The 23,604-nt window shown below is 37.8% G+C and overlaps 1 protein-coding gene across 2 annotated transcripts in view; it reads right to left on the reverse strand.

Moving 5' to 3' along the window:
* CLYBL (citramalyl-CoA lyase) overlaps positions 1 to 23,604 on the reverse strand; it is a 270,259-nt gene that overhangs the window by 25,874 nt on the left and 220,781 nt on the right. For both annotated transcript variants that reach the window (XM_066236156.1, XM_066236155.1), the window contains exons 3-7: positions 15,912 to 16,100; positions 11,679 to 11,780; positions 9,860 to 9,953; positions 8,405 to 8,572; positions 3,663 to 3,787 (exon numbers count right to left, since the gene is read on the reverse strand). In XM_066236156.1, the coding sequence (XP_066092253.1) occupies positions 3,663 to 3,787; positions 8,405 to 8,572; positions 9,860 to 9,953; positions 11,679 to 11,780; positions 15,912 to 16,100 (678 nt within the window). The remainder of the gene's footprint in view (positions 1 to 3,662; positions 3,788 to 8,404; positions 8,573 to 9,859; positions 9,954 to 11,678; positions 11,781 to 15,911; positions 16,101 to 23,604) is intronic.

Genomic DNA, 23,604 nt, shown 5'->3' on the forward strand with positions numbered 1-23,604 from the left:
TTATCAATCATTTTTAAAAAGTAACTGTTTCCTTTTGCTGTCATTTTTTTTTGCCCAAGAACTGATAAATACAGAAAAAGAAAATATTTAGCACTGAATTTATAATATAGACATGAGAAAAACATACAATATCATACATATATAAATGTATATATAGTGTAAATATATATTATATGTATTTATTTATAAACCAGTTATAGTTTCCACTGATATCAACTAATAGTAACTAATTATTAGCTTGAGATACTGTCATTTCAATGATCCAATTTTCATACTACATACAATTCTTAGTCAATAAAAACTATTAAAATCATATTTCAATAGACAATACCAAATTCATTGAAGAATTTTCAACTATTATTGGAATTAACATTATTATGAACAAAATTATATAAAAATAAAATTTGCTTTCAAGAAAATCCTTACCCTTTATAAATTTAAAACAAATCATATGAAAGTGACTTATCCTGGCTAAAATATTTGTCAAATAATTCACAGCTAAAATAATGACCTTCAGTTTGTATCTCAAAATATATTTTTTTCTGAAAGGATGGAAGAAAGAATCAAGTTGGATTAATATTGTCGATATATGCATCACAGTTGAAGTCAGCTAAATTAGAAATGGTTTAGTTTGACAGAATTAAAAGTGTGTGGAATGTTTAGATATTTTCCAACAGATTTAATAGGAGAAGATGACCTCAGTCAGTCCTTAATGCCACTCTTTAGCCAGGCAAAATTCTTAAAGTAGTCACAAGAATCTGTACCTGCCAAAAGTGACAGGTTATATGAGCAGATTACTATTTCTTAATGTAAAATATTTTAACCCAACATTAGACTAAGGGCACCAAACCTTCTTTCCTTAGAACTTCTACTTAAAATAAAACAAAGAAATTCATGTGATACCAAAGACTGATCCTCAATAATTTATCTACTCATGATCTAAGTATTACGATGAATTTTGTTATTGAGAGAGGAAAGAAAAAAAAAGAACTTTTATTTTTGAATAATAATTATTATAACAATATAACAGTAATAATTATTATTACTATAGAAAGCACAATTGCCCAGCATTAACTGTAAACTTTAGCTATACCTTTGGTCTTAGGGAAGAATATAATTTAAGATGGGAGCAGGAAGTAGAAAAAAGCAAAGATATTTAATTTTGCCTTCTTGGGTCATTTCTACTTAAAAATATTTCTTGAAATTTTTCATCAAAGGAGGAAGAAATGTCTTTTAGAAATTTATAAGTGGCTCACTAGGACCCAAACCATCAGCTCCTCATCATTGACAGTCACTTGTGCTTTGGACAAAGTAACTGAGGGTATATGTTTTCATCAGTGATTCACATTTGAAATAAAACAGATTAGATGTTTGTAGGAAGCAATACTTCCTTCAACTGAACAAACTATACTAAATCTTTTCAAACAGAATCCACATTATTTAAACTCCAAGACCCCTCCAGACTCAGAGTCACCTACCTGCAGACCCAATTTTTGTGACCAATTCATAGGCAAAGTGAAAGAAACATGCAAACTGGACAAAATAACCATATGTCCCCACTGGAAGCCCCATTACTTGAATCATTTAAACCTTGCTGGACAAAGCACCAGGAGCATTTGCTGTAGGAAACAAACCTACACGAACGGGGCAGGGAAGAAATGACCTAATAGTTAGTCCCCCTTCTGCTCTCATTTCTGTCGTTCTGTGTTAAGAAAAGCTGCCTCACCGTTGTGAAAGCTTATACCCCAACAAAGGGCATTTCTTACTTTAAAAATGTTCAGAATTTAACATTTAAGTTGCCATCATCAAAAGGCAAGGACACTGAGACGGTTTTCCCTGGGAACAGCACTTTCAAGATACAAAGGAAAAGTGTTTTTTTCTTCATTCAAGGATTTTAATGCCATAAAAGAGCATGTTTCTAATTTGAATTTTGTTGCTGGCTCCTAAAATTTACGGTACCTTCTCCCATACTACTAGCTGCTTACAATGCCAAGTGGCATCCTTTGATGTCATCCAATGTGAAACCCAGTGTAACACAGGGCTGGCCCGGGCTAGAACTCTGGCCTGCCGTGTTGATGGTCCATACCCTGCCTCAGTTGATTATTTCAGTAGGAAGTATATACCACATGCATGTCCTCAGCTGGCATAAGGTACACACAGGGGTGTAGAACATTTAGGGATTGTGAGCACAGGCGAGCATGGGAGAGGGTAGAGTAGATGGAGTCATCTGCATGTATGATTGAAAAGTACATAGCTCTTCTCTCTATCTCTGTTCAAGGATCTGGATTTTTGGGTCATGATATAGACCCAAGATTTTAGGGTCAAGATATAGACGTAAACATAAAACACAGTATGAACTTAAAGATGTTTTTCTATGAACTGCAATGTTTTTTTCTGATGGCCACTAGTGCCTTGAAATGAAAGGATGCTATTTATCCTGAAAGTGGTGTACATCCAAATGGGATGTCTCCAATATCATAGAGTCTACCTTTTGATTTTAAGTGCAAGTTTGTGCAAAGATGATCTTGTGTGTGTTTGCGAGGGTAAGCATGCATGCCTGGTCAGAACTGACGGCAGGTGTCCATAATGAGAGGGAGGGCATGACCCATTTAATATTGTTACTTACTTTCCCAAGTCCTGGGATTTTCAGGTGTTTTTCCTGCCAGTGAAAAGTACTAGTGACACTTCTCACACTAATGTCACTGATTCACCACCAAAAACCAATTTCGTATTGTTTTTCATAAGGGGGATTATTTAACCTTTAGCACCTTAATAATGTTTCAACATTCTCTGCTAAGTACTTCTGCCTCGTAGGTGTCAAAAAACCTCACTCCTTATGTAAGTAACATGGCCAAATTTAGATATCACCTTTAGGATAGATTTATAAATGCAACCTTGTCTCCATCATCTTAAGAAGAGGCACGGGGTATTATTGCAAATAACCTTTAAGATAATTAACTGACAATGCTACAACTAGCATAAAATCTTCCTTCAGGCGACACCTAATTTAAGTGTTACTGGCACAAAGTGGAGACAGATTGCACATCACCACTGCAATATTTACATAGCAGAAACCCACAGAGCAGGAAACGCGAGGCTCAATGATGCACTAAATTAGGAACAACCGTACTCCAGTGTTAATTTGCTTTCCATTCTATCCAAATCTCAGGTCCAGAAATTGGTACAAGCACATATACAACCTCCCACTCTTAAATGACTAAACCGGAGGAGATTTTTGTACTCACCCCCGATATCAAAATATCTTGAAATTTATTTTTCTCTCTCCACAAGAACCATTTGATCAAACTGTGTTTATTTCATTACAACTTGCTCTCACTTTGATCTAAAATTATTTTCATATGAATGCTGCATCCAAGTCTACCGAGAAAAACTAGTCTTCCAATTTTCTCAAAGTCTGCCAATACAGTTTATGAAAATCATAAAATGAGGAACTTGAGAGCCAGTTGATGAAACATTTAGGAACATGGAAGGGCATATTTACTTTAAGTGAATTTCTCACTGATGAATATCACCCCCCCCCAATACAAACTCTCTCCACCAAAATATGAGTTTTTAAAAAATCATTCAAACAGTGTCTTTTTCATTCTCCTTCACAGGATTTTAAAGACCAATTTCGTCCAAGGCATTAGTAAAATATTTACCTTTCCTAATTGTTGATGTTCTTTAAAAGCTGCAATCAGTTCTTCGGCCCATTTAATTTTTTCAGGGGAAGGAGAAAATTGCTCCTGGACAACTGCTATTTGGTTAGGGTGTATCACCTGCTTACCTGCAAGATGAATAACAAAACAAAACAACAGATAGATGCTCAAACAGAATGTCTCATCCATCGAGGCTCTGGCATGCCTCACAGACTGTATGTAAAATAACTCATTATTTTACAACATTAAAAAAAAATAATGGCAATTGGGCAGGCTTTTCCAGAATACCACGGAAGAACAAACACAACAATGGAAATAATTGTGTTTCCGATCCTATAGAAATGCCGTCTTGGTGCAGATAATCTCTCATTTTTAGTTACAGGTGGATTGACTGAGCAGCTTGTTGAATAACTGCTTTGACTGGAACTTTAAAAGATAATGTCTGCAAATTAGAGTGATTATTTTGAAGTAGAAAAAAATTATATGTTAATTCTTTCAAATTTTATGTTTTCTTTGCTTCTTTTATACCATTATCTTACCTTCTATGATTTATTTTAGAAGTAGTCTGTTGGTTTTCATCAAGCTTACAGAAGCAGATATTACAACTATATTAACATCAAATAGTGTCTCACAAAAATAACTTATATTTCTTTCTTCTAGATATAGTATGTCATTTCTAACCACTAATAGAAATTTAGATTTCAATGAAAAAATTTCATTTAGTACAGTAAAATAGAAGGCAGATTTGAGCATGTGGTCTCTAAATTACTCCATTTAAAAATGTTTTAAATAAAAATTATAAAAAGTTTCTCTATCTACAAACAACAAAATTTTCCTTTTTTCCAATAAAATGAAGATCGGATATTTCCCTTTTACATAGATACTTAGACAACTCAGATGAAATCTTAGCTCTGTAGTAATAGTTTTTTAAAAAGCTTTATGCTTCTTTTTGAAGTATAAGGATCTTAAATAAAAACATTACACAAAGATAAGAGTCACAGGATTCTATGAAATCATGCAGTCATAAAAAAACATTTTAACAATCAGGGAAGAATGGAATTTAATCAGGACATTAATAAAATGAAACATAATTTAATGTTATAATAATGTTGAGGCTATATTTTATTACATAATAAAATTATGAACATATTGGTTCTTTAAAAATGAATGTACACTTAATGATAATTTACTCTGCTAAATATATTTGTTGGTATGTCAGTTTGCTTTGTTTTTGAAATAGTTGTTTTAACATTAGTCAGTAAAAATGATATCTTGGATGTTTTAAATAAAGGTGAATTCCTGGTTTTTTACAGTTTGTAAAACCATTTTTAAATATTTCATAAAAAAGAGTTTAAGTGAATAAATAAAGTAATATCTTTTCTTATGGTGGCATAATTAAAACATCCATACATTGCTATTTTATTTTTAATCTGTCAGCATACTAATAAAACATTAAAATGCTATATGAAAAAAGATACTTTAAATTATTTGAGGAATAATTTCTGGGAACAAATAACAGCAGTGATGACAAATGAGAGCTTTTTACAATAGTAGGTACTGAAATTATATTTAAGTAATCTAATAGTTGTTACAATATTATTAATAAAGGATGTCAGTTATGGTAGTCATTTTGTACTAATTGTTAGTCCTGAATTTTATAATTTATGTACATAATTTACACTGATGTGTAAAAAGCCAGATTTCATGGGAACTTCTTTGTATAGACACTATAATTTGAGGAGCAAAACACAAACTATTTAAAATACAGTAAAACTGTTCAGTAAATACTGATGGCTTGCAAATACCCATATTTTGGTATTGAGGCTAATTTTAAGATATGTAGGAGGTTTTAGAAGTTATGAACATCTATATGTGATGTTATCTTTTGCCTAATCTTATATAACCCAATAACTGAGCATCAGACTTGAATGCCATGTGGGAGCAAAGCAAATATTTTATACAGAAGAGTTATTATTGAGAAGTTACTGAGAGGGTGCAAAATTGGAAGACATTAAAATTTATGACCATGAAATCCTTTTTACAGTACTACTTGATATATTGTGCTTTAAATCAATACCTGTCAAGTCTTTTAGGTAACTGTATGATGGTGTCATTTTTGTCTTCAACAAAAGACTGCAAAAAAAAGGAAACCTATAGTGTTTCATATTTATAATCTTTCTTCTCAGCATGTGGTACTGGAGTAACTGTGATGACCAAGTTAGCTGTTAAAGCTTTCTTCCCAAGATTTTTGGTTTATTTTTATAAAACTAATTCCTAGTTAATAGCTATTTATACAGCCAATGCATTGATTTTAAATCTGTCTACATGAATTATGGCCCTGTGAAACAATGACTGCAGAAAAGAAACTATAACCCACTGTTTCATGCATGGTTAACTTTTTAAAAACTACAACTCATTAAAAAATGTATATATATACACACACAATTTTTAAAAGTACAGAAAGGCACAGAAAATCCTTATTAATATAGACTGAGTGCTTCTTATCAATTTTATGGATAATATAATACTTGCACTGGCTTTTAAAACTTTCAACTACCTGCTTCAGATAGGATGTCCTCCCTTCCTTCCTTCCTTCCTTCCTTCCTTCCTTCCTTCCTTCCTTCCTTCCTTCCTTCCTTCCTTCCCTCCCTCCCTCCCTCCCTCCCTTCCTCTCTTCCTTCCTCCCTTTCTCTCTTCTTTCCTTCCTCCCTTCCTCCCTTTCTTCCTCTCCTCCCTTGTGCAAAGCCCAAAAAGGTATGGCAATTAAGTGACAAATAATTAGGACAAGCAGATCGTGAGTGGCCTAAAATACTCATTAAATCATTTTTTGTTTAAAAATACTACAAATAATTTTATATCTTGACAGACTAATCACCTTTTATTGGCATGCAGAAATACAATTGGGACAACAAAGACTTGCTTTCTAAAAATTGCAAAATGGCTCCCTACTTTACTTATTGACTTGTTCACTTCAATATACAACGGGCACCGTACCCTCCATGCCTCCCCACCCCCTCTTTCCTTTTTTTGTGATTTAATACTCCCTGTTGCTGAGAAACAATGGTGCCAAGCCCATAAGCTCCTCATGCTGAGTTGGGCACAGTCTAGAAATTTAAATCTGATTTGAAATAACTTGCTTCTGCGATTGAATTAAGAACCAGTTTAATTCAGTTCTGTATCTTGGTGAAACTCTTAAACTCCTTTACAAACTCTGGAGCAAACATTTACCCCAGAGGAAAGCAAGGATGCCTAGGTTATACTGAGTGATGGCCACAAAGGCCCTCATCAATTCAGTGTTTTCTATTTTTTACTGCATTAGTGCCTATTTCAGAGCAACATCTGGCTTCTTGGCAGCCAATGCCAGACATTTTAGACCAACAACATTGGGGTCTATTAGCTAGATTTCACGGAGTTTTCCTCCAACTTTTCCATTTGGGCCTCGTCCTAACCAGTTGTTAGAAAAAGGCTGGTGTAATGGGCCACAGTCAAGAACAACCCCAGGACCAGGGTAGAGGGATTTGCTTTTTTTCAGTCACTATTAAATATAGGGAGAATTTATTAGTTTTTCAGATGATTGAAAAATATTTTCCTATAGGAGATCACATTTATTTAGTTAGTTATTAAATTTGTTGGGGTCATATTTTAACTCTCTATGTTTGAAAAAAAAATCAAATGTCAGAAATTTATTTAGTTCTAACAAAACACTTAAAACGGTTCTTAAACCTTCCAATTTTATTTTAGGTTAAATCATCATCCATTAAGATACTTTTTACATTTATTAAAGTCACCTTATAAAATGTTTCTTTAGTAACTAACCTCAAACTGGTCATATTTCAAAAATATTTATCAAAGGGATAGCATGGATGCTTGTTTCTTTTCCTTGTTAGTTGGATATATTTCTGATCATGATATTCTTAAACTTACAGCAGAACAAATAAAAATAAAAGATTTTATTATGTTATTTTTATCCATGGATGCATGTGTGTGTGTGTGTGTGTGTGTGTAATAGCAGACATGTTTAGGTGTAGAATCCTGTTGTAGTTTCTCAAAAAATAGGTTTCTGTTGCAAAACACAACTTTCAGTCACTCCCTGAGCTCCTGGGGACCTGAGTGATCCGGCACACCAATCAACAGATATCCCCCTGAGTCCCAGGAGCGGATTGCGAGGGACCCGCTGATCTTAGTGCCAGCCATTGCCCGTAGGTGTTGCCAGGTGCATAGACACTTACCGGGAGGTAAGAGAGAAAGAAGGGGCTTGAAGTGGCAGATGAATAAAAACCTAGTTATGAGTGAAAAAAAAAAAAATCAAAAAGGTATCACCAATTTTTTTTTCAGAAATGAATGAATATTCTGACTATGGGATGAAATTTTTCTTCAACCCATCAACCCAAACTCTTAAGGCAGTTCATTCAAAAACAATTTTATAACAGCCTCATCTCTCCCTTCCTGTCCATGAAAACTACAACAAAATAATTTAAGAAGACAGGAAAAAAAAAAAAAGGTCACTAAAATAAAGAGAAAATAAAATGAGTGATTTGCTTATTGATAAGCAGAGACAAAGAAAAACCTGACAATCTGTTGGGCAGGTTCTCGCCCTGGATGGCCTTTTCATGTTTCAAACTGGTGACATCAGTATATAAAATACGTGGGTACATTAGGAACACTAATTTTTGGTTAAATTTCTATTTTTCTGTAATGTTCGCAAATCTAGACACTGATTTCTAAGGTATCGTGAAGAATCATACCAGTGAATCCCATCGCGGCTCCTTCCCTCGACTGCCTGAGCAGCCCCTCTTCATCTCGAAAGTCGATGTACACCAGGTCTATGGCCTGTAGACCAAAGGCCTTTGCCACAACAACGATCTTCTGTCGGGCGTAGAGAATGTCTTGGGTTTCTTTACTACTTGTTGCACCTGAACGTGGGATGTTGACAGAAAAAGGAGACATTAATTTTGGAAACTGAACCTATACATCTCTTTAATAAAAAAAACTCATGTTGTAAAGATGTCTATGTCCTCCTGGGAATCTCTCCCCAGTGTAGTAATGATTCCTATATAAACAGAGAGAGGGATGCATGGAGGCAGAGTTACATCTCTGTGTCACACTTGCAAGGCCTCTCAGTACAATCACTTGTGTGTGCATAAGAAAGCCTCCCCTCATCTCAAGAGCTAGAATCACAAATGATTACTGATATATATATAATATATTTTTTTCTTGCCACCGCTTGGAAAGTGTCAGTCCAAAGGTAGCACCACAAAAGGTGGCCAAACAGCTGTGCAAGGTAATGGTTAACTTCTTTCATTTTTTTCATTGAGCCCAGAATTTCACGTGCTGTGGTTGCAATGAATTCTGAGCCAAATACCGCAGCTTTGGGGTTTGGATGGAGAACTTAGGGAAACGGAAGGTCACTCATTTTGAGAGAGGCAGAAAGTGTCCACTAAGCTCTCTGTGACACAAAGTCTCTTGAAAAGACTGGTATTAAAATAGGTGCCTTTCTTTTTTCACCCTGGGGTTGGAAGGTAGTATCTGTTTATATTTGCTCGGTGAGAGTCCTGTCTTCACATCGCTGGGACTGTGGTTCTGAAACATTTGTGACCGTGGTCTCTTCTCTACGTGTACCTAGTTCCTGGTCATAGCTGTACTCAGACCAGAGACACTGTGCCCAACGGACAGGGAGAGTCAGTAAAACCAGCATACTGTCTCAATCAATATTTAATCAGAGTTCTGAATTATATTTTAGGAGGAACTTAAAATCTATTTCAAATAATATGTGCATACTCCATTTAATATAAAAAATTATTCATTAAAGCAAATGTAAAATTGCTTTAAATTGGTATTAGGAACCTCAATAGCCTTTAAACTGATGTGAAAGCAAACTAAGCAATTAGAGAGGCTGTTCACATAACACTTATTATGAACAAAGTTGGTGCCATATATTCCTGAACATGGCTGAGGCTGCAACAGGCTTTTTATTAGTTATTTTATAAGTGAGAAGAAGTAATCATGTGGTGTTCTGAAAGCAGGACAACTATGAGGTGTCCTAAATTATCAGGAAGTGTTGCCCATTCAGTGGAAAAACCATTGTCATGGTTGGTAAATATATATTGTCATGTAAATGTCCATTTGCAAGGGACAAAGAAACAATACATACATATGTACACAGAAAGAATGAAAGAGAGAGCAAAATGGGGCTTTGACACCTATGCTGGCTCGGAAGTCTTCTCCACCAAAAACGACAGCATCTAGAAAAAGACCCACTTGAGGCCCGGTCTTTACGGCTTCCTCACACACTGCCTGTAAAAACACAGAACAGAACCACATCTCAAGAAAATACAAATGAAAGAGAACAGTGTGGTGTACATTTCAGTAACAGAAAGCCCTCATTCAATACAACAGTTTGGCAGAAAGCAGTCCTAAAAATACAACCCAAATTTACCCCTTTACAAAAGTATTTAATATTGTCCAAGATAAGTATGGTTTATACATTGGCTTTGCTTACTGAATTATATTAATATAGTTGTTAACATATATTAATACAGTTATAATGTTCAAATTGTAGTTCATCCAATTTCTAGAAAAACTTTTGAGTTAATTCATTTGATTGTACTATAAGTTGTTTATATTTTTTTCCAAACTTTGTTTTTGCTTTAAAGTTCTCAAACCATAAACACAAAGCCACAGGAGAGAAGGAAATAAATTTTAATCAAACTAATTGGATTATTTGCATTAGGATCAAGATTTCTTAGTAAATGGTTTTATGAATCAAGGCAAAGAATATAAAAATCTACCGTGCCAGAGAGGAAAATAAAAAATGCAACAAGTCATCCAGGATGTATTAATAAGCAACTTTGACAGTCCTATGTGAAATAAAGATAAATAGCATTCACTGTAGACAAAACGGAATCTACAGAGGTGGAGATGCAGTATGCTAATATATGTGGGTGGGGAAGCTATGAGAAACTGGGAGGACACTGCTGGTTCATTTCAAGGGCTGTAAGTGCTTCTAAGTACACTACGGAAGAAAATGGTTGACAGTGCTAAAAATTAAATCCTTATATGAATCTGTCTGCATCTAAGGAATATGCTTTGATTATATTCTCAGAATCCTAGGGTGGGCTGGAAGAATCTGTGGTTCGTGATATAAACACACTTGATCACGAGGCTTGAAGCAGCTCCTCAAATGTCTGTACTCTGCCCCCCTTGCCTGGTCCAGTGGGTCTCAAGGTTTCCTCTTGAAGCCTGTGCTCACATACTACCTCTTCAATACAGTTCAACTATTTTTATGTTTTGTTTTGAGGGATTTCTTCTCTCCTCTGAGACAGGGAGCTACGTTGATGTTCACAAGTCAGGTGGAATGGGAGGCATAATTTTGGGAAACAATTTAAATGACCACTGACAGGGATTTTTTTTACAAGCTAGCTATTATTTTGTGAAGGCATATATTGTAGTGCGAGGTGAGCATACAATGCTGGGAAACACTTGGCTCGGAAAATCTTCCTGATTTTAAGAAAACTGTTTATTAGAAAATATTTTGTGTTCTGATGTGTAAACTGAAATAATATGCCACAAATTATTGGTATACACTAACTAACAAGTAGTAATCTTATCAACTAGACATAGATAATGTTGCTACAGAGAGACTAGAAAATTTCCCCATCAAAGGCAATTGTTACAAAAGAGTAACTGAAAGTTAATTCATAAGGGTGACAGAATAATTTTCATGCACTTTTAATCTATAAAGGTAATAATTCACAACATATATTTACATAGTGATTATTTAATTCAAACTATTGCCGGGAATCTACAATTTAAATATTTAGGACTGAGAAGTTTTTCTTTGCTCCTTGGCCAATGTTTTTCTTTTCTAAGATGCTCACAATCTGGTTTTGGATAAATCCAGGTTCACTCTGCTTATAAATCTTTTCAGCAAAATATTTTAAGTAGATGTTAAAATTGAAAAGAAGAGTTCTCTTTAGGTAATAAAATCCTAACTTCTAAGCCACATTGGGGTTTTCTTACCTTAAAATTGAGCAAACCCATTGCAGTTTCCACAAAAGGGATTAAATTCATAGGTTGTTCAAGTTTTCGGCCTTTTAAGTAGAATGAAAATTTGTCTGAAAACTAAAATCAAAAAGTGTCATAGGTGATTAGTGGGGGGGAAATGTACAGTCACTTAACTGTAGACATAGAAGGATTTAAGTCTTTGACCTGAGGAAGTAATATCCCAGCCTCTTTAGTCCACACAAAAGGAAAAAAAAAAAAGGAAAAGACCAAAGAAAAAAAGGTAACAAAGTTCCCACCAAACTAAATAGTAAAACCCCAAGCATTATAATTTTTTTTTTTCTAAAGGAGCAATTTGTTGAGACCTAGGAGTCAGAACTGGAAGGAGAGATTCTTGAGTTTTAAAAGCTTCCCTTGAATACATCTCTCCTTAAGACCTCTCACCCTCACTTCGTTCAACGCGAGTGGCAGGCCCCCAGACAACGCCGCCCTGCCCTACCTGCCGTTCTGTTTTTGTTTCATACCCAGCACTGACCTCAGTGTAACAGTTCAGCAGCATTCTACGTGGAATCCATATTATTCATTATGGCACCATTACCCTTTGTTCAAAAGGTTTTTCTTCATAATTTTTTAGCTTACCTACGAAGACCTTAAAAAGGAAGTTTAATTCTTTGAAGACCAAAGCTTGCCAATTTTTTCCATGAGACCAGTTCACAGCTAGCTCTGTGCCGCCAGTGGGGTAGCCCAAATTCCAAAATCTATCATCTGGAAACATACAAAAGCTCTTGCACAGATCCCCCCCCCCTTTCAAAAGGAAAAAAAAAAACAAAACACCCCACCACACTCTAAAATTGTAAATCTATTATGTCTGTCTAGATCTAATCAGATGTGGGGAGATAAAAAACAAAAAATACCACACAGGTATGACAAAGATATTTTTGTAAATAAAGATGAAAACATATATATCCATTTTAAATTTAAGGAATATTCAGCCATTAATGGATATCAAAGGAAAAGGGAATTTTAATCATCTCTCCATTCAGTCTCAGTTGGGTAAATCATATCTAAGAGATTTGCATAAATATAAACCATCAAAGACTTTTCATCTTCAAAGGGGGTTTCAAGACCCTATAAGCTTTGTACTGTAATCATCGCAGGTCACCACCCTGCAGGAATAGGGCTGCTATGGCAACATAAAAAAACTAATGCTTAAGGCTTAGCATAATATTCTGACTAATAGAAAGGAAACTCGTTTTAAAAGCTGGCAGCCTATTTACCAGAAGCAGGATTAGAGGTGTTATTTCCCCTTTTAGCTGCCCCCTCCTTGCCTGTGCAGCACCCCCCCCCTTAAAAAATCTAATCACTGGGATCTTTAAAAAGCTTTTGAGCAATTTGCAGTAACTTTACAATTAGGCTAAAATAAATCACAGCTTTCAGTAATGAAGAATTATTCCCAGTTGCTCCCACTGCCCTCCCTTCCTCTGTCACCATCATCATCACCTCCTTAGTAACTTTGCAAGGAAAGGAATAACTCAACCAAAATAGCATGGAAGAAGAGAAGGCTACAATTTAAGGAGACAAAAATGTATAGTATTCCATGTAAATGAAAATAAAACATAATTTATGTCGCAGTTAAGCTAGAAAGTAAGTAGTCACATATTAGTGGCTTGATGTTAACATATTTAGTGGAGGAATTCTTTCTTTTCTCATTAAAATAAAAAAATACAACTTGTAGCGTTACTTGCTCCAGGCTTTGTGATGATAATAGGTATAACTATAAAAGTCATCAGGTTTAAAACTAGATAAACACTTTACAATATATTCTTTGTTCTCAGTGAGAAAAATCTCTTAACGCCTTTTGTTTTTAAGCCAATGGAGGCATTAAAAAATTAAATATTCTAGCCCATCCTCCTTCCCCTCCTCCCCTTCTTTTTTTAAAAATTGCATTAAGTACGCTCACAAAAGGTAACTAGTGGAGAAGTTTCAATTAATTTTTTCAAAAGGAGACGATTAAATGTTTCCGGCCTGGTAAAGGGTTCATTTCAACGAGGTGGAGGGGACTGGGGTGGGGGGGGGGGAGGAAGAGAAGGGGTAAAAAAAAAATCACAAAGAGATTGGGGAGGAGATGAAGTAGCAGGGCTCAGCAATTCTTTCAATTCCAGTGCACACCCAATAGTGTGCTGGAAGAATGCACCCTGTTCGGGATTTGTGGGAGAATTGTCCCACGACAAAGGAGGCAGAGTCACGCTTGTTATAGTCCAATAAGCCGTGCCAGTCAAACAAGAACCCACACTAGCGACAAAAGGCCAGCAAGAGATTCTCACACAAAGGAAAACAAGGAAGCCCATCTTTCAGTTGTGCATCAGGCTCTGGGTTTTATGCTTCACATAAATACAAACGGAGAGGAAAAAATAAACAGCCCAAAAGACTTCTGTTAACGAGAAATCCTATTTAGATTTCGGTAAATTCTTCACATCCAGGGATTTAAAACTGCGAACAAGCCAGAGCTGGAGGCAGAGGTGGGTCTTCCCCTCTCAAATGAGGGTAATAACGGTGATAAATAGGCATTAACTATAAAACCAAACGGAACAGTGACACTGGATTCCATTTCAATCAACGTAAGACACATTCGACTGGGGCAGGAGCCCTCGAAGATATTAACCGAGTATAACCAGGCATCTCCCAGCCTCCGAGGGGTGACCCGGGAGGGAACTCCAGTGTAGAAAGCAAATGTGTGTCCATGAACACCGGGCTTACAGAAGGCACCAACCCGGAGCTGTCCAACAGAAAAACTACATGTGTAATTCCAAATTCTCTGGTAGCTACATTAAAAGAGTAAAATGAAACAGGTGAATTTAATCATGTTAATTTTACCCAATGTATCCTAAATATTATCAATTTTCAGATAATTAATATAAAAATTACTGAGATCATTTATATTGTTTTGGGGTGTGGGGGGGACACTACAAAATCTTCAAACTCCCATGTGTATGTATTTCACACTTCCAGGACAACTCAATCTGGACTTGCCACATTTCAAGGGCTGAGTAAGTAGCCACGGCACTGGCCAGCACAGGTCCAACTTATCTGCATGCATTAAAAAGGTGAGCGTTTTCCTCAGGTGTCACAACTACCGAGCATATTGCTACAGTTGCAGCCATACCCTTAGAGTAATCCCAGGTGCCGCACCAAAATCACCATGTCCACACACCCCCTCTCCCCACTTCAGCACTGACGTGTCTTAGGCTCTCTGCCCCAGACTAGCTCAAGGGAATGTTATTTTATTCCGCAGAGATTTGCAGAATCGGAGCAATCCCTAAATAAAATCTCACCTCCCCCTCCTTTAACAATGAAAACAATCATAGTATAATTAGGCCCATTTCAAAGTTTTCTTAAGTAATTTGACATGCCAGGTTTTTACTGGCTGAAAAGTCTGTCATGAAACACAAACACACCTGTCAGCAATTTAAAAAAGAGGAACTAGAGAACTGTTCAGGAAATAATATCAGTGCTAATTAAAACCACTGGTTAAATGCTTCCTGTTTATTCCTCTGTTTGCCCTAAGGAGTGACCTTTCCCTCTCCTCCTCCAGGTTCATTTTTTCATTTGTGGCTAATGCGCTTTCTCTGTCTATGAGGTCTTCCAGTGAATCTGGCTGGGTAGGAGCCATTTATTTACATCACCGCGATCCCAGGTGGAGGCTTACGGGCTGGCAGGGTGTAAGAAGCGCTCCAATTCCCAGGCATGCTAGTTTTCAAGGACTGCTCCGTAAAGGCCACAATTAGGAAGCAGAAGCATCATTTCAAGAGTAGAGTTGTCCCATAGAACACTTTGGGCAAAGCCAGGTTCTCTTTGTATGAAGAATAGGGTCTTTTAAGCTCACTCCTTTTTCTGAATTCCCTTCCTGCTCTGTGTATGGATTTTCATCCTTTCAGGCCAGCAGCACTAGCAGAAAAAAACTTTCTTTTCTTTTCTTTTTTGATTTTTAGAAAGGAGAGAGAGGAGAGAGAAAGAGTGTGCAGAAGCAGGAAGCATCAACTAGTAGTAGTTGCTTCCCATATGTGCCTTGACTGGGCAAGCCCAGGGTTTCAAACTGGCGACCTCAGTGTTCCAGGTTGACGCTTTATCCACTGCGCCACCACAGGTCAGACTAGGGTATGTGTTTTCCAAACCGGCAGCACCGAATGCTTCCTTTCCGCTGCTCCTTAGCAGGTCCTGAGTCTTTCATTAAAGCAAAGATTAGCTACTCACCCACTGGATTTCTTCAGGACCTTCCACCTTCGGTAGCATTAGGCTGGAAGGAAGGACTCGGGATTGCAGAAGGGTCTCCAGGTCTTCTTCAGCCAGACCACTGGACACTGAGTTGATTCTCACACACTTTTCAGTTGGGCCCAGGTCAAAGTCTTCAAGAGTTTTTACTATTCTTAGTCGAGCTTCATTCTGTAAGTGTTGATAAAATGTATCTCCTGAGTTTATTTATCATTGAGAGGAAACAATCCAACTGTCTGTGAAACTGTTACGTAGATTCAGAGCCTGACAACCATTAGCATATCTACACATTTCCTGTCTACCAAATAAATTGTCTTTGAAATAAGTCATTCAATCTGATAGGTATGTGACTGACTTCCAGACTTCATTCAAGGTGTGACATAGATGATGGCTACTATAATGCATATCGGCATACTTCTCAATAGTGGTGCCATCCTGCTTTACTTTTCAATTGCAAAGGTAAATTAATTGATAGGTAACATTTATTGAGCATTTACTAAGTACTAGGCATGGTTCTAAAATTTCTACCTGCTATTTCTCATTTAATAAATATGAGAAGCTAGATGACATGGATAACGGCAGTCTTGTCTGTCAGCATATCCACATTAGGAGGAAAAAAAATTTTTTTTTCTTTTTCCACATGCTTTATGTTTTTTTACTCACTTAAAAAAAAAATTGGCCCTGGCCAATTTTTTGGTAGATAATCGGTAGATAATCGGCCTGGCATGTGGATGTCCCAGATTCAATTCCTGGTCAGGGCACACAAGAGAAGCGACCATCTGCTTCTCCACCCCTTCCCCCTCCCACTTCTTTCTCTCATTCTCTCTCTCTCTTCTCTTCCCACAGCCATGGCTTGATTGATTCTAGTGTGTTGGCCCTGGACGCTGAGGATGGCTCTGTGGAGCCTCCGCCTCAGGTGCTAAAAATAACTCGGTTGTGAGCATAGCTCCTAATGGGCAGAGCATTGGCTCCAGATGGGGTTTGCCAGGTGGATCCTGGTCAGGGTGCATGCAGGAGTCTGTCTCTCTCTATCTCTCCTCCTCTCACTTGGAAAAAGAAGAAAAAAAAATATTTTTTTGCTACTGAATTGAATCTTCACATTCAATTAGGAAGGCATTCAGAAGAGAATGATACTCCAACTTATTCAGATGTAAGGCTATAATATCACCAAGAAACTTCTTCATGAAATTGTAGACAAAATACATTAAAATATATATATATATTTTTTTAAACTTGTTTTTTTTTAATTTATTTTATTTTTTTAAGATTTTATTTATTCATTATAGAGAGGAGGGAGAGAGAGAGAAGGGGGAAGGAGCAGGAAGCATCAACTCCCATATATGCCTTGACCAGGCAAGCCCAGGGTTTTTTGAACTGGCAACCTCAGCGTTTCCAGGTTGACGCTTTATCCACTGCGCCACCACAGGTCAGGCTAAAATATATATATTTTTTAATTTGACAGTCTTTGCTCCAGTTACAAAAAGCCAAAAGGTTGCCTGACCTCTGGTGGCGCAGTGGATAAAGCATTGACCTGGAATGCTGAGGTTGCTGGTTCGGAATCCCAGGCTTGCCTGGTCAAGGCACATGTGGGAGTTGATGCTTCTAGCTCCTCCCTCTGTTCTCTCTATCTCTCTCTAATAAAAATGAATAAATAAAAAGTCTAAAAAAAAAGAAGAAAGAAAAGCCAAAAGGTTGAAAGTCTGCTTCTGTATCTGAATTGTCCTTAGAAAAACTGTATGCAACCAAATATGCTATTTATTGGCTTTGAGTTGGGAGTGATGCAGGTGAGGGGGGAGGGAAGGGAGCACATAGAGAGGTAGGGGTTGGAGCTGAGAAAAAAAGCACTATGGGGTCATTACTTCCTACCAATTTCAGTTTCAGAAACAAATTCCTCCAACTTGCCAACAGCCCTCAACAAATTCTCATTGTCAGAATGGACACATATCAAAAGTAGTTTCATTTGGGAAGGGTTTTTATGATACTAATAAAACTTTAAAGCCTCTCGCTGCTGACGAATGTGGATTTTAAAAACAATATCTTAACAATAGGCAGCCATTCAAATGGCGATGCTTATCTAGGAAAATAGCAAACCAAAACAGAGACACACAAAAAATTATTTGAGCCGATTTGTAGTCTAAGTCTGATCAATAAGACAAGCCAGGACAGTATATTTAAACCAGACGGATGTAGGTCCACAACCCAGTAGAAGCAGGGAAGGCTTCCAAATGTGGTCTGAGTTAAACGTGAGGAAACAGTAGCTTATAGTTGTCAGGTCAGATGGAAACAGAGTATGTAGGACAGGTTTAAGACAGCTCTGCGGACTTCTGATTTACAGAGCTCCAACTGTGAATAATTAGACCAAACTTAGACAAAAGCAAGAGAGCACTCACGCTAGCTCAAGTGAGGGAGGATGTGGCTGAAAGTGGCTGGGTTCCACGCCATGCCGTTGGCCATTCCACAGCTATACAACATGCTATTGGCCATTCCACAGCTATACAACTCATCCACTGCTCTACCACGCCCTCTCGTTAAATCCACTGAATATGAAAATCCTAAAGGTCAAAAGCAGAAGTTAGCTCAAATATCATGGCTCCAAGGCCATCTAGAGCTGGCGAGAGATACGCTTGCAGCTCTTTGGCAATGCGTGTGTTTAGATCCATGGCCTCAGAGACTGTAAAATGCGCCGTGCTCCCTGTAGCCTGCACAACTACAAACTGGGGATTGCTGCAGATTGTAAACATTTCAACTTTCAGTTGCAGGTTGGGCTTGTGAAGGGTCTGTTGGGAAAGAGTAAATGGAAAATGGAAGGGAACTAACTAGATCACTTAGGCTGAGATGCATTTTATTTCTTTTTAAACTTTGCTGATTTTAGAGAGGAGAGAGAGAAAAAGAGGGGGTGGGGTGGAAGGAGAGGGAAGCATCAACTCTGTAGTAGTTGCTTCTTGTAGGTGCCTTGACTGGGCAAGCCTAGGGTTTCAAACCTGTGACCTCAGCATTCCAGGTTGAGGCTTTATCCGCTGTGCCACCACAGGCCAGGCTGAAATGCATTTTTAAACTGGAGTTATTTGCATTTCCATCTCCATTCCCTATTCTTTTTTTTTTTTTTTTTTTTCTGAAGCTGGAAACAGGGAGAGACAGTCAGACAGACTCCCGCATGCGCCCGACCGGGATCCACCCGGCACGCCCACCAGGGGCGAAGCTCTGCCCACCAGGGGGCGATGCTCTGCCCATCCTGGGCGTCGCCATATTGCGACCAGAGCCACTCTAGCGCCTGGGGCAGAGGCCACAGAGCCATTCCCAGCGCCCGGGCCATCTCTGCTCCAATGGAGCCTTGGCTGCGGGAGGGGAAGAGAGAGACAGAGAGGGAAAGCGCGGCAGAGGGGTGGAGAAGCAAATGGGCGCTTCTCCTGTGTGCCCTGGCCGGGAATCGAACCCGGGTCCTCCGCACGCTAGGCCGACGCTCTACCGCTGAGCCAACCGGCCAGGGCTCCATTCCCTATTCTAATCTGCATGAGTGCTCAAGGACACAGGATCACTGGTAATATCAATTTACCAAATTGTGAATGTTGGTGTCAGACAAAATGTGACCTCTATCCTGTTTTGTTGTTTCATTTGGATTTGAAAGGGACTGTTTGTTCAAAGCTCATGTTCTAAACCTGTTTGATTTTTATCTAAAGTCAGACTGCCGTGGTTTCAGCATATTCCGGTTCACTTAATAAAATTCAGCCCTTGTGAAATTGGCTGCAAACGAAGTACCTATGGTAATTCCAACTTTAGGCATAATCTGATGAGTACTTTTACTTTTATAATAATGAGCAGTGAATAATCAGCATTTTATTAGACTTTTTATCTCTTTCTGTCTCAGTATTAAATCCAAGCTCTTTCCACTTCATCACTCTATCCTCCCCCCACCCCCCAGAAGTTGGCTTTGGAGGTATATTGCCACACAACACCCTTATTAACAGGCTGTTGCTTGTTGCAATTTACATAAACGAAGTGTGCCTCCCTCTGCCATGTATCCCAAAATATCCAGCTTCGCTGAATTTACACCCACCAACAAGCATGTTGATTTTTTTCCTTTTTGGTGTTTTAATGGTGAAATATGTTACTGTGCTAGCAAACACACCCATGCCATCTGTTGGGTGAGAGGAAGGCAGTTTCTAAGAACAATTAAGTTTAGTTCTGGGTGTTCAGCTAGAGAGAGCCACAGTCCAGCCAGTTGTAAAAAGAAAGTGTGTTCATTCTGTTCTCTGCCTCTCTCTCTCTCCTCCTCCTCGCCTCTAACATGTACCTTCTTTCTTGCAACTATCTCTCTCATCTCCATCACCTCACTCCCTTTCACATTTCTCTCCTTTTCTCTGGCTCCTCTTTGGCCCTAACTATCCTTTAATTTCCATCCTGTTAGAGGGATTAGTAAGGCACAGCCCAGCAGACACCATCTCAGAAGGGCTAAACAGGTGATCTGCTGAGATTATTGGGAGCTGAGTGCTCCCTGGAGAAAGAAGAAAACAAAAACACAAGCAAAAAGAGACCACTCAAAAAAGACTTTTTTTTTTTGGGGGGGGAGTGTCATATTCTGGAAGCAAAGCAGGTTGTTCAAAATGAGGTTTAGAAGGAACTGCATTCTAAACGTGCTAACACTACAGGATGGCTTTGTTAAGTGCTTCTCATGTAGGATGAACTTGTCCCCCTAAGATCTGACAACCTAGAGAAGTCGGAATAATGGAATGAAGGCCTTTACCAACAGTTCCATTAGATCTTCTCAGAGACTAATCACCATAGTGTGAACTGTAGCATGTTTGATTCCAGGGGTGGGCTCTGCAGAGGTTACAGAGAAAGTTGGCACATCAGAATCTTCACAGGCCCCAGTTCTAAAAGGTAGTGCTACCAAAGTTCCTGCATTCAATCGATATCTCATGCCATGGGCTGCTCAGTGCAGTGAACCAGTGGCTAATAAACTTGTCCTTATACATAAACCACCGTATTATGTGACTGTCTGGGCCAGGAACCACGGCATGTTATGATTTCAGAGACTGGGTTCTTATCACCTGGGAAGAGACACATTCAGGTGACGTAGAAAAGCAGATAAATCAACCATCACCAAGACCTGCAGACTCCAAAATTGAAGGAGAAAATGTGCATGCACTTTGTTCAGTTGGCACCCATTAAAACTAATAACTAATCATCCTCGCAAGTTTCTAGCTCAGAATGATCAAATTTGCAAAGAAAACAACATCCGTCCACTTTTACACTCCAGTGGAAGAGGTGGTCCCTCGCGGCAGGGTGGCGCAGTCTCGCCATCTGGAGAATAAATCGAGTGTGAAGTACAGTATAGTTTGGGACCAAGCTCCGTGGCGGCAGCTCAGCAGTCAGTTCATTAGTTCCAAACTTCCAGGGATTAGAGCAGCATCAATTCTACTGTCAGATAGGAAGAGACAGACAGGATACGAGATTCAAGGAGGATTGTGACAACCAGGAGGAGCCCCTTGGGCTTATTTATAAAACGACAAAGTATAAACAGACCCAAATAAGTGCCTTAAATAATAGCATTATCACAGTTTCATTACATCTGAATTAACACCTTTCGCTTCTTCCACCCCTGGCCTCCCCCCACTGAAACCTTGTATGTTAATGTATAGTCATTTCCAGAGGAAATCGCAAAGAGGACTCTGGATGCAACAGGAGCAATGAGAAAGAAAGCTGTGCAGAGCAGGACCGAGGTTTGGTAATTAAGAAATACGAGAGACTTTCTAGACTCCAGGGAGATGCATAACATTTGTGATTTTAAAAAATGTGTAATTAATATTTTCATCCTGCAAAAGGCAAATTGCCACGCCCCATATCCAAAAGCACTTGTGAATTCTATCGTTTCTGAATCTGTCTATCTCATCTCATCTCCATTTTATTTAATTCCTAAAATAATGTCACAGGCATTAATAATAATGTCCACAGGAGTGGAACAAATTTTGGAGGGGGGCATTTATATGAAAAAAAAATTTTTTTTAATTTGAGAATGTTTCATCTAAAATAAATTTTGAGTGAATTGTTTCATTTAAGGTCTCCTTTTTCATATAACTTCTTTTTATATGTTTATATTAAAAAACAGAAGTGCTTGTGACATAAAACATGTCATCACGCCTAGCCTGTGGTGGTACAGTGTATAAGGTGACAACCTGGAATGCTGAGGTCGCCGGTTCGAAGCCCTGGGCTTGCCTGGTCGGGGCACATGTGGGAGTTGATGCTTCCTGCTCCTCCTACCTTCTCTCTCTTTCTCTCCTCTCTAAAATAAATAAATAAAATCTTAAAAACAAAAAAGAATGTCATCACTAGTAAATTATATCTTTGTTTTTTTCTAATACATGTATAACATTTATTATAACCACATGAACTTATGGTCACTGCATTGGAAAAGAAAGCAAATAAATTCTCATTAATTATAACAACCTGCTAGTATTTCTTTAGGCAGGATGATAGTGTTGAGTTTTTTATTCCACTGTATTTTTCACATGAAAAACAAATCTTGGTTTGCCTGTTTTTTGAAAACAAAAAGTCAATAACACTATTGAATATACCATGAGTTAACTGGTTTAAAATTTCATTTGTTAATAACACCAATGGCCCAGGTAACAAAAGAAAAATACAAATAAATTGGACTTCATGAAAATTTTAAAAAGGCAAGCCACAGAATGGGGGTAAATACTTGCAAATCATATATCTGATAAATAATTACAATCTAGTATATATACACAACTCCTAAAAGTCAACAACAACAACAAAAAAACAACATAATTAAAAAATAGGCAAAGGACTTGGATATTTCTTCAAAGAAAATATACAAATAGCCAATATACACATGAAAAGATGCTCACTATAATTGATCACTAGGGAGATGCAAATCAAAAGTGCACTGAGATACCATCATACCCATTAGGATGGCTATTACTAAATATATATATATATATATGTATGTGTGTATATATATATACATACATACATACATATATATATATACACACACACACAAAACAACCAGTGTTGGAGAGGATGAGGAGAAACTGGAACTCTCTCCAACCAGCAGTGTATATAGGTTCCAATTGCTCTACATCAGTGGTGGTCAACCTGGTCCCTACCGCCCACTAGTGGGCATTCCAGCTTTCATGGTGGGCGGTAGCGGAACAACCAAAGTATAATATAAATAAAAAGAGAGATTTACTATAGTAAGTTGTTTTATAAAGATTTATTCTGCCAAACTTAGTGAAAATCCGACATAAAGTACTTGGTAAGTAATTATTATTATATGCTTTAACTTGCTGTAACTCTGCTTTATAAATTTTATGAAGTAAAGTTACTTCCCTACTTTATAAATCACCATTACTGTGGAACCGGTGGGCGTTTAGAAAATTTTACTACTAACAGAGATACAAAAGTGGGCAGTAGGTATAAAAATGTTGACTCCCCCTGCTCTACATCCTCATCAACACTTGTTATGCTCTGTTTGATTACAACCATCCTAGTGGATATGAAGTGCCTCTCAATTGTGCTCACTATGGTTTTGATTTGCATTCCCTGATGACTAATGATGATGTTATGTATTTTCTCATGTGCTTATTGGCCATTTTTATATCTTCTTTGGAAAAATGTCTATGTAGCCTGGCTTGTGGTGGCACAGTGGATA

The sequence above is a fragment of the Saccopteryx bilineata genome, chromosome 6, assembly GCF_036850765.1.
Source record: "Saccopteryx bilineata isolate mSacBil1 chromosome 6, mSacBil1_pri_phased_curated, whole genome shotgun sequence".
Taxonomy (NCBI): Eukaryota; Metazoa; Chordata; class Mammalia; order Chiroptera; family Emballonuridae; genus Saccopteryx; species Saccopteryx bilineata.